The 11,708-nt window shown below is 46.6% G+C and overlaps 1 protein-coding gene across 1 annotated transcript; it reads left to right on the top strand.

Annotated features, from left to right (window-relative positions):
• Window positions 1-1,744: 1,744 nt before the first annotated feature.
• MAT2A (methionine adenosyltransferase 2A) lies at window positions 1,745-11,334 on the top strand. The gene is made up of 9 exons (XM_083368608.1): window positions 1,745-1,967; window positions 5,396-5,473; window positions 5,589-5,711; window positions 5,836-5,948; window positions 6,059-6,202; window positions 6,311-6,529; window positions 6,989-7,171; window positions 8,307-8,440; window positions 9,819-11,334. Exons 1-9 carry the CDS (start codon window positions 1,889-1,891, stop codon window positions 9,919-9,921), a joined length of 1,176 nt encoding a protein of 391 aa, XP_083224734.1. The 5' UTR covers window positions 1,745-1,888; the 3' UTR covers window positions 9,922-11,334.
• The last annotated feature ends 374 nt before the right edge of the window (window positions 11,335-11,708 follow it).

Here is an 11,708-nt window from a genome sequence, read left to right as displayed (position 1 = left end):
ACATTTGTAAGAAAACCTCGTGTCAACCAAGAGGTCTCCCAAAGATGGTTTTTCAGGAGGTGACTGGACTTTGTTTTGCTTCTCATCCAAGAAGCTTCCTCAGTTCTGTTTGAAGAAGCTTCTTAAATGAGAAGTAAAACTTCTTCAAAGAAAAACAAGAAAGTCCCAACTGCCTGCTGAAAAAACATCTTTGGGATAACTATGACCATTGATGACTGATAATTTCCCTAGACATTAACTGAGAGCTACTTTTATTATTATTATTATTATTATTATTATTATTATTATTATTATTATTATTATTATTATCTCTGGGCCAAAATGAAGGGGCCTTGCTGTTCTCGAGTTGGGTTCTTTTATTGTAACTTTACAAGCTGCTCCCTTGAAATGGACGGCATATAAGTTTATTAAATAATAGTTATAAGCTTTTAGACAGCTTTTCACAAGGAAGAAGCCACAGACACCGGGGTATTTCTGATGCTTCCTAGAGCCGATCCCCATTCTCGTTTCCGGGTTGGTGTTTACACACCACACACCAAAACAAGGGAATGGCGGTTTACCTACCAAGGGAATTATGGCTTATCAGGAGACGTTCCAAGGAAACGTGTCCCGTAGATGGCCGCGTTCAGACGACCCCCGCGACCCGCTTAGGCCGGCCAAGCATCATTTCTGCAGGCCTGCGGGCAGCACTTGCCCCACCTGCTCAACCCCGACGCGACCTGGCCGGGGCTCCCGAAGACGGGGCGACCTGGGCTCGGGAAGCCACGTTTCTGGGGGGCCGCCCACCCCTCCCCCTCCCCGGGAGAACCCCCAAACGCATTTCGGATGAGCCTTGGTGGAGCAGTGGGCTGATGCCTCCTTAAGTAACACCAGCTGCCTGCAATTAGTGCAGGTTCGCGTCCCACCAGGCTCAAGGTTGACTCAGCCTTCCATCCTTCCGAGGTAGGTAAAATGAGGACCCAGATTGTTGGGGGCAATTAAGCTGACTTTGTAATAATGCCGCTTGGGGGGGGGTGTGAAAGCCCTAACAAGCAGGCATATACATAGAATGAAGGCTACTGCTAAGCTTGTAAGCCGCCCTGAGTCTTCGGAGAAGGGTGGGATATAAATGGAATATATATATATATATATATATATATATATATATATATATATATATATATATATATATATATATATATATATATATATATATATATATATATATATATATATATATATATATATATATATATATATATATATATATATATATATATATATATATATATATGCTGGCTCAGGAATTCTGGGAGTTGAAGTCCACGAGTCATAAAAGAGCCGAGGTTGCCGACCCCTTCCCCAGGCGAAGGGCTTCCCGAGCCAGGCCTCTCGCCGGCCGGAGCGCCTAGGCCCCGATGCCCGGGAAAACCCGCCGCGCTCGGGAACAGCCGCGCGGCACCGAGGCGGAAAAATTCCGCGCGTAGGCGGGACCCAGCGGCCGGGCGGGCGGCCGGGCGGCGAGGCCGGCAGCGGCGAGGCCTCCTCCGCGACGGGGGCCGGTGGGTCAACCGAGGCGCGAGAGGGGGGGGGAACCGGACAGCCTCCTCAGGACACCGGAAGCCGCGGGGCGCCGCCCCCCCCCGCTTCTCCGCCCCTCCTCCCCAAAAGGGAAGGGGCGGGATTTCGGCGGGGCGGGGGGCGTGGCCTCCCCTATAAATACCGGCGCCAGGCAGCGGACAGCCTCATTCCTCGGGTGCTGCACGTCGCTGTCGTCGAATCGCGCGTTTTTCAGGCTCGTTTTTTTTGTTTGTTTTGTGTGTGTGTGCGCGCGCGCGTGTCTTAATTCCCGCCGCTGGATTGGACGCTTCGCTGTTTCTCCTTCGGCCTCGCACGACTCGCCCCCGCCATGAATGGTTTCCGCGACAGCAGGATCGAGGAGGGCACCTTCCTCTTCACCTCAGAGTCGGTGGGGGAAGGGCATCCAGGTGAGAGGAGATGCGGAGGGGGGGGGGAAAGGAGGCTGAAGGACCCGGCTGTGCCAGGTCGGAGGGGAGGGGGGGTAGAATGAGCGGGAAGAAGGGAGGCCAGGGCGGGGGGGGGGGGCGGGCGCGCGCCGCCGCCGCTCGTCCCCTGATTGGCCGGCGCACCCCGGCTGAGTGACGCACGGGCGGCTGCGGGGAGGGGGGAGGGGCGGCCCGACGGTTAACACGATCCGCCTCTCTTTCCCGAATTTGGAGGGCCTTTCCCTCCTCCCGCTTTGAGGTGGGGGGCACTCCTGCCCCCCCTCTCGCCCGCCCGCTTTCCTCCGCCGTCTCGGAGCCAGCCGGCGAACGGGTGCGGGGCGAGGTGACGAAAGCGGGCCCTCTCGCGCGCACGCGCACTCCCGCTCGGCAAGCGGCGGCGCGGCCCGCATTGCAGACGACCACGTGGTGCCCGCATGGCGAGACCTTGGGAGGCGAGGATGGAGGGAGGGAGGGAGGGTGGGGTGGGGTGGGGTGAGAAAGGGGAGGGGGGAAAGAAAACCAGAACCCAAGATCGCCTCTGGGCGGGGGGGGTGGCTAGGAGCAGGGGGCTACAAGACTTAAGGGCAAAAACGGGTTCAACGCTTTCTGATGAAAGAGACAAAAGGAAGCATTGAAGCTTCCAGGAAGGAGAAAAGCCACCTGCCCAAGAATCGAATATCGACTGCTTTAAATCGGTGTGAGCTTTTCAGAAAAAAATCACCTTCGTCCTCGAGCTCTTCTGCAGCGAAGAGGCTCACGGGGAAGAAACGGAATTTGAGAAGGTTGGTTGGTCGGGCTTGGAACCAGACACGAGCAATCCTGGTTTGGATGCCCAAGGGATCTTGGAGGCATCTTGCCATTTCCATTGTCTTCCGCCATGATGGCTGAGCTTTCGGCAGGGGGTGCTTCTTCAGCTTGCAAAGGACTGGTTGTGATTTCCAGCAGTTGGGGAAAAAGCAGCTTTTGTGCCATGTTAATTTGTTTTTATTTATTTATTTATTTATTTTAATTCTATTTACATCCCGCCCTTCTCCGAAGACTCAGGGCGGCTTACAAGCTTAGCAGCAGCCTTCATTCTATGTATATGCCTGCTTATTAGGGCTTTCACACACACACCCCAAGCGGCATTATTACAAAGTCAGCTTAATTGCCCCCAACAATCTGGGTCCTCATTTTACCTACCTCGGAAGGATGGAAGGCTGAGTCAACCTTGAGCCTGGTGGGATGAGAACCTGCAATAATTGCAGGCAGCTGGTGTTACTTAAGGAGGCATTAGCCCACTGCTCCACCAAGTCTCTTAAAGTGAGTTAAGATCCTTTTTGGAATATTGATGTATTTGAGGTAAAAGAGGGAGAAGTTAGTGCATCACCCACGCCTCTGCTACAAAAGGGCAGGAAGAACCGGTAGATCATCTTTTCCGCCATTAACATGTAGCCATTGAACGCCATATGTTTCATATTAAAGAAGAGCACTGTGTAATGTTCCCTGCAGGGTGGATCAGATCTTTGTAGTCTTGCTTTTTGGAATAAATAAAAGATTTGATAATCATGTACTTGATGAAATGAAGAGACCTTGACCCCTTAACTGCCCATTACTGTAGTTCCTTTCATACCATAATTAAGACTCTGACTTGTTTGGGGAGCCATGCTGTAAAACAGTATGCAGGATATCAGTTGCTAAAAGATACACAATCTCTACTAAATTTCTTTGGAGAGACTACTAGAAGTTTCCTGAAATTTATTCCAAATCCTGAGCTGAAATTTAGTTTGTGAAACTGATAAAATTACATTTTATTATAGAACTTAACATCAGAATGTACGCTATGTACATGAGCTTTTTCTGTTACGGCATCTACCAGGATATTGATTACATTCTAAAACAATGGGAGCCACATTTCTTCACTCTGAGGGGGATGTTCATTCTAAAATAGTGTGGGGTTTGTTTTTTGAAAGCTATAGGAGCAAGCATTGTCTAGGTAGGAGTTAGTAGCATTGATTATAGTTGTTGCATTGTCTAAGGTGTTGCTTGCTTAGGTACTCCAAAGCCATATCAAAACAATCCAGCATTTAATTCCATAGTGACCAGTCATTCCTACAAGAAACCCGCAGACAGGATATGGATGCAGTGATGTTTGTCCACTTATTTTACCTCCCAAGATTTCTAATCATTTTAGTATTACACCGTAGTTTAAGCCAAATCTTCCATGTTTCAGCTTTATTGATCAATAGTTTTTATAACTAATAGAATTCCAAACATGTTCAGTGTTAATATCTTCTGGCACGTAATGATCATGCCTCTAAGGTTACCATTCCCTTGTAAAAGGATTGGGATGAGCCTTAATTGTTAGCTTGATAATACCACATTTAACAATGCAGTACATTTTCTCTTGTCCTTACTGTAGCTGGGATTGTTCCTTGTTCTCCTTGTTGCCATCTTGTGTCCTCTAAAGAGCAGGGTAGTGGGAGAGTGCAAGTATAGCCTTTTATAATAGTGTGTAAATCAGTAGTGGCTTCTTAAGTTCTTGATTGACTGTAGGATATTCACGTTTGGCGTTTTCTGAGGGGATGTAAAAACCTTAAAGAACTGGAACTTTGGTATTAAGCTTTCCCATCCTGGGAGGTGTCCAAATGTAGATCTTAATAATTTAAAATATGCCCACCTGGTAAGAGTGGGTTCAGGGCCACTTTGGTATAATGTTTAAAGGTGCCAGGCTACAAACAAGGAGACTTGAGTTGTAGTCCTGCCTTGAGCAGAAAAGCCAGTTAGGTGACTTGGCCAAGCATGTTTTTTTTTCCAGGCTTAAGAAGGCTGTGGCAAAGCACTTCCAAGAAAACTGCATGCACTTCTCCAAGCAGTTACCAGGGACAAGATTGACTTAGAAGTTCACATACTGACATCTGGACAATTGCAGCTTTGTTATCCTTTGAGTAACTCCTCTGAAGAACACTTAAGTAGTGAATTAGCAGAAACCTAGTTTTCACCTTGCCCCAAAACTAAGCCAAGAAGTACATACATAATAAATAACTCTTGAATAAAGTGCGTGCAAAATTTTGTGAAGCTATGTTTCATGATTTATTGGGCTTGTGCACCATCAGCTTAAACCCAGCCCTTGTGACCCTTTATCTAGGTTTTTCTAAAATGAACTGTTTACAAGAAATGATGGCTGCTCCCAGTTCATGTACTAAGCATTGGGTTGGCCTGAAAGATTACACAGGGCAGGGGAAAGGTCGGTTTGCAGTCAAATTACTTGTAAAAGAGATGACCCGAACAGACTTTGAGAAGGAGAGGTTATTTTAATTAATCAGTGAAATAATAGGTTTCTTAAAATGTGGAACGGTACTTTTTGGAACATAAAATGTGAAAAATACTCCTAGAAAGCACAAAAAATAATGGAAACTTTTTGTTTTCAGACAAGATCTGTGATCAAATTAGTGATGCTGTTCTTGATGCACATCTGAAGCAGGATCCAAATGCCAAAGTCGCATGCGGTGAGTGCATCTGGCTTTTTATAGAAGGGCTGAACAGTATATTCAATATTTTTTACCAGTGAAAGATTCTGTTGCACTTGGAACTGACTGCGTTCAATCTTATGCTCCAATGCAGAAACGGCTGCAAAGACTGGAATGATTCTCCTGGCTGGGGAGATCACATCCACTGCTGCGGTTGACTATCAAAAAATTGTTCGTGAAACAATCAAGCACATTGGCTACGATGATTCATCAAAAGGTGAGCAGATTGAATGCCCGCTAGGCTGGCTGCCTTTTTTTGCGCTCCACTGTTGGATCAGGAAGCTTCTGGTTTTGGACTATTTAACTTTCTCACCCTAAGGTTAAACTTTTATGTGTTTTAGGCTTTGACTACAAAACGTGCAATGTACTGGTTGCTCTGGAGCAGCAGTCTCCCGACATAGCTCAGGGCGTGCATCTTGACAGGAAGCAAGAAGACATCGGTGCTGGGGACCAGGTTGGTATTCAGGCCCTATCGATTCATGATCCACTGGAACCTAATGTGAATTCCTAGCGCTTCTCTGTTGGAGTCTGACGTTTATTCTCCGCATGTCGTTCTTGCTTCAGGGTTTGATGTTTGGTTATGCGACGGATGAGACCGATGAGTGCATGCCCCTGACTCTTCTCCTGGCACACCAGCTGAATGCAAAGCTGGCAGAACTCCGTCGAAATCATATTTTGACTTGGCTGCGACCAGATTCTAAGACCCAGGTAACGACGGTTGGCATCTTCTGCCTGAATGGCAAAGTGGGAAGGCACGCTGACGATCCCTTTTTCTGATCCATCGAAAGAGACGTGCTCCTTTTGGCTCCATTTCAGGTGACAGTTCAGTACAAGCAGGATCGTGGTGCCGTCATTCCCATTAGAGTCCACACGATTGTCATTTCCATTCAGCACGATGACAGAATTGGACTGGACGAGATGAGAGATGCCCTGAAGGAGAAAGTGGTCAGAGCTGTTGTGCCTGCAAAATACTTGGATGATGATACTATTTATCATCTGCAACCTAGTGGCCGATTTGTGATTGGTGGTCCCCAGGTATGTCAACAGTTGGATTTTTGTTTGTTGTCTGATCTTGGACAAACAGTATATTGGCAGCTATCTGAAATGACTACACTGGGAAAGTTCAGAGGCACTTGGCAGTATTTTGTAACAAAGCCAGGACTTTGTAAGGGAGCAGAGATGTTTTAACAGAACCGAGTAAGAGTTCGAATGGACCTTGGAGGTCATCTAGTCCAACCCCCTGCCCAAGCAGGAGACCCTATACCATTGCAGACAAACGGCTGTCCGATCCCTTCTTAAAAGCCTCCAGTGATGGACCATCAGCAACTTCTGAAGGGAAGCTATTCCACACTGGTTAATTGTTCCCACTGTCGGGAAGTTTCTCCTTAGTTCTAGGTTGTTTCCATTTGTTCACTTTCCATCCAGTGTTGCTTTTGCAAATCTTAACCTAAGATTTGCACCAGGATTGTGTAATAAACACAATTGTTGTTTTAGGGAGATGCTGGTTTGACTGGCCGGAAGATCATTGTTGACACTTACGGTGGTTGGGGAGCCCATGGAGGAGGGGCTTTCTCTGGAAAAGACTACACAAAAGTTGACCGTTCAGCTTCTTACGCCGCTCGCTGGGTTGCCAAATCCCTTGTAAAGTCTGGCCTGTGTCGACGAGTGCTTGTTCAGGTATGTTTAGCTCTTGGGAGCTAAAAGGTGCTGGGATCAGTTTCGTTCAGACATATTCATCTTGCGGTTCTCTTTTGGGGGGAACAAGCAGTGCTGTCAAAGTGTCGAAAGAGATTACCTTTAAGTAGCCCAAGGGATTAATGCCATAATATAGGGAAAGGGAATGTAGCTAAGTGTGATGTGCACAGTGCTGTTGGTTACACAAGTCCATGCCTTTTATGGTTTTGTAAACTGCTTGTTTCCATACTGCTCATATGCTACATCTAGCCTTTTGCACTGGGTACTTCTGACCACGGTGAAGCTCATCAACTCCAGCAATTTTCTTGGCCGCCTCCTTCCTCTCACCCTCTTACATTCATCGGGGAATCTATTCATTCTTGACTTGTTTTGTTAAACCTTTTTAAATACGTTGCATTGAGCTTCTGTTTTTTCAAACTTTAATGTCCCTTACAAACACTGAGCCAAAAAGTCACATGCATTTGTTTCCTCCATTTTCCCTTCAAAGTGCAACTGCGTTTGTCTTCTATGTAATTTTGAGGTCCATAGTCAGCGCCATGTCACCCAGTATCGGCTACAGATGGGTTGGGTTTTCTGTCGGCAGGCATGGGATTGCCTGTATCCCAAAATACACTGTTTAGTTTTGAGGAGCCTTGGTGGCGCAGTGGGCTAATGCCTCCTTAGGTAACACCAGCTGCCTGCAATTAGTGCAGGTTCGAGTCCCACCAGGCTCAAGGTTGACTCAGCCTTCCATCCTTCCGAGGTAGGTAAAATGAGGACCCAGATTGTTGGGGGCAATAAGCTGACTTTGTAATAATGCCGCTTGGGGTGTGTGTGAAAGCACTAATAAGCAGGCATATACATAGAATGAAGGCTGCTGCTAAGCTTGTAAGCCGCCCTGAGTCTTCGGAGAAGGGCGGGATATAAATGGAATTAAAATAAAAAATAAAAAAAAATAAATAAATAAAATAACAGCACTGGAAAGCACTGATGAGTGAAGGCAAAAGAGTTTTCGAAAAACATGGAAAAAACGTGTTCCGTAATTTTGGAAGTAATACCACAAAAGGAGGAAGGGTTTTCCGTTCCTGTGGCCAACTCTCTGTATTCCTTCCCACTTGTGGTTCCTATTTGCTTGCAGGTCTCTTACGCCATTGGAGTCGCCCACCCAATATCGGTCTCTATTTTCCACTATGGCACTTCTCAAAAAACCGAGCACGAACTGCTGGACATTGTGAAGAAGAACTTTGATCTTCGCCCGGGGGTCATTGTCAGGTAAAACATGGTAGCGCACGTCCATATATGAACATGGAAAACGCATGGGGGCTAGGAAGGAGGAGATTAGGCATAAACGAGCAATGGCCATGGGGCAAATCTGCCCTTGATGTGCCGACATTTTGTCCTTTCTGCTGTATGCGCCATACCCTGTACGAGGAAATCGGCCTGCCGAGCACGGCGTGTCTTGGTGTGTGGTCACAGGAGATGGCTACAGTATCAATCAAATCAGAGGTGATGTCCCTGCATTATGGTGTGTGTGTGGGGGGGAAATGCACACTTGGCTGCCTTTATCTCGCAGCATGCTGTTTGATATGTGGCTGTCGAGCTAGATTAGATTAGGTATGTAGGTTAATACTACTTTATTGAAAAGTCATAGGAATAGAATCTTGCAAGTCTGAATGCCCTTCCGTCCTTCAGCCTTTAACTTTGTGAGAGCTAGGAAGGGGGGTTGTCTGAGATGTTGACTTACATGGATTCTTCCTCCAGACTCAGATTTTTTGGGGGGTTGTCTTGATAAGCAGCTCTTCCTCCTCTCCCTCAAGGCAATTCCCTCTGACCTCTATCTACCGGATAGTTTTGGTGGGATGCTTCCCTCAAAAGACTGCTAGTTCATAAAGTAACTTTGAGGTGGGGGGAGTGGGGGTAGAATTCCTGGAAAGCAAAACATCTGACCTTATATACTGGATACTTTAGGTGGTTGACTCCTTGAAAAGCTAATGAGGAATTGAGCTTCTACGTAACACCAGCAGTTGAAATCTTAGTTCTGAACAATGCCAGAACAGTAGGGGGAATTTACAGAAGTTTTAAGTTGCTGCATAGCAAGCATATGATCATACTCCGAAGATCATACACCACGATTAATATGGTAATTGCAGCTTATATGGGTTTCATATACCGATTGAGCCGAGGCAACAGAGCAATGGTTAGTTAAACCCTAGTTACTTTTTTTGTTCAGAGGTTAGAACTTGTGGTGAACTTGGGGAAGCTTAGCTCCACAGACAGGTGATGTAGGATTGTGCCTATTACCTGCCAGGGAAGTGGAAGCCTCTGCATTGAGGTGGGCTGATGTTGAGATAGGAAGTATCTCTTCTGGAGAGCTTCTGTGGTCTGCCTGGGAAGTAGACATTCATAAGTAGAAGGTAAGTATTTTATGCCCTCAGTTTGAGCCCAGGGGCTTAGGTTTCCAAGACACACATTGGCAACGCTGTTTTTGACCCTAAAAATGGTTCATCTCGCCTCTTGTAGAAGGATGATGGTCTTTTGAGGCCAAGACGTGTTGACCGTCCCCACTAATCAGTGGCCCCCCGGGATGTAGGTGCTTTTTGCTTTGTTTGGGTGAATGCTGTGTATTGAGTTACGGACTTGTATATTCCAGGGAGCTGGATCTGAAGAAGCCTATTTATCAGAAGACTGCAGCCTATGGTCACTTTGGTAGGAACAACTTCCCCTGGGAAGTCCCCAAAAAGCTTAAATACTGAATATGTTGGGCTTCTTTCCCCCAGACCTGTTGGTGTACATTACAGAGAAACCTCCAGGCTCCTTGGCGGGAAAGAGCCCCCAGTCCCTCAATTGGTCCTATCCTCTGCTCTTAAACTTGGCACACTGTTTTCATTACCAGGAGTACCAGTCCTCTGTGGACCGCAAATTGCACTCTGCTTTCTCCTCTGCCTGATGGGCTTGACGTACAAGTAGAGCCAGTTGAGCCTAGGCGCCATACAAAAGCCCATAGAGAAGAAAGGCTGTCACCGTAACAGTGCTTCGGCCTAATCTTCTTGCATTGCCCAAAGGCTTGACCTTGACCTTCAAAAAGAAAATGGAAAAAAATAATCCCAAGAAACTTCCCTTGTGATGTGTAATGCAGTCTGTGGTTTCACTTCTGCCCAGATGGTTAGAGCAGGGCAGCGCAGCAGCTGGTTTTGGAGACTGTCGAGGCCGCCTCCTCAATTGATTTCCTAGGAGCGGCGCTTGTAACTTTAAGCAGAGAGCTTGCATGTTAACACAACTCCTATTTGGAACTCCAGTGAAGTTCTTAAAAGTTCCTTAACAGAAGGCAATCCTGATTCCGTGCTTTTTAAATTCAGTCAACATCACATTGTGATCCTTTCCCACTGCTTTGAGGTTCATATATATATATATTTTAATCCTATGCAGTTTTAGCACTAGCCAGACCTCATTCCCCCCCTATCAAACGGGCACTGGGCAATCTTGGTATACTTTAAGACAGGTCAGAAGATTGTACCCAGGACCTGTAGGCTGCACACTTTGGGCACCTGGTTTTTTTTGTTTTTGTTTTTATTTTTTTGGTTAGAGCCAAGAACTTCATGTTGCACAAATTTCCCAGTTTACTTTCGCAATCAAGTCCAAACTGCATTCTGAAGGACTGGCGTAGCTACAGAGAAGCCATTCCCCTTCAGAGCACCCGTGCAATTGGGAGGATTGTGGGAAGATAACCTACATACTTGAAAACTTTTTAATAATTGCTTATTTATTGTGTTTGGGATGGGGTGTGAGTACAGAGAAGCCCTTGTCTCAAATGGCAGCTTTTAAAACTTTACTTTTGACACCATGAATTCCTTGACAGTTCCCAGCATTCCCTGATAGGCCAAGGTGTCCTACAGAAAAACCTTGGGTGTAACCTACAGGGGGTCTGGCTTGTGTAAAACGGGGGAGGGCAGTGCTGGGGGACCTGACCTTGGGAGAGGCTAACTTGGTTGGTGTTGTACAGAGAAGCCAGCTTGTTTACTTGCCCATCCCATGGTCGGCATCCTAAACAGGAAGTGCCTTTTGCGTTCCACTTTTTTTTTCTTTCCTGGGCGTTTTATTACATATGTCTGGTTCTTGAAATTCCACATTAAAAATCTTAATAAAGTGCTAGGTTCTATCTTAAATGATGGTATGTGTATGAATTTTTTTTTAAAAGTGAAAGTTTTCCCCTGTCCAATCATGTCCGATTCTAGTGGGTAGTGCTCATCTCTTGTTTCCTAGCTTGAGAGGAGCCAGTGTTGTCTGAAGACGCTTCCCTGGTAAATGTGGCTACGGTGACTATACGCCAAGGCGCATGGAACGCTGTTACCTCCCCACCAAAATGGCGCCTGTTTTATCTACTCAGCTTTGTATGCTTTCAAACTGCTAGGTTGGCAGGAGCTGGGGCGAGGCCAGGAGCTCACTCCCGTCACCCCCTAGTAGTTGGGTCTCAAATTGCCAACCTTCCGATCAGCAACCCAGCATCTTAAGTGCTGGGGGTCTGGCTAAAAGAACGGCTTCC

This window comes from Vipera ursinii (assembly GCF_947247035.1).
Source record: "Vipera ursinii genome assembly, chromosome: 8".
Classification (NCBI taxonomy): Eukaryota; Metazoa; Chordata; class Lepidosauria; order Squamata; family Viperidae; genus Vipera; species Vipera ursinii.
The sequence above is the reverse complement of the archived record's forward strand: the minus strand, read 5'-3'. Positions and strand labels throughout refer to the sequence as shown.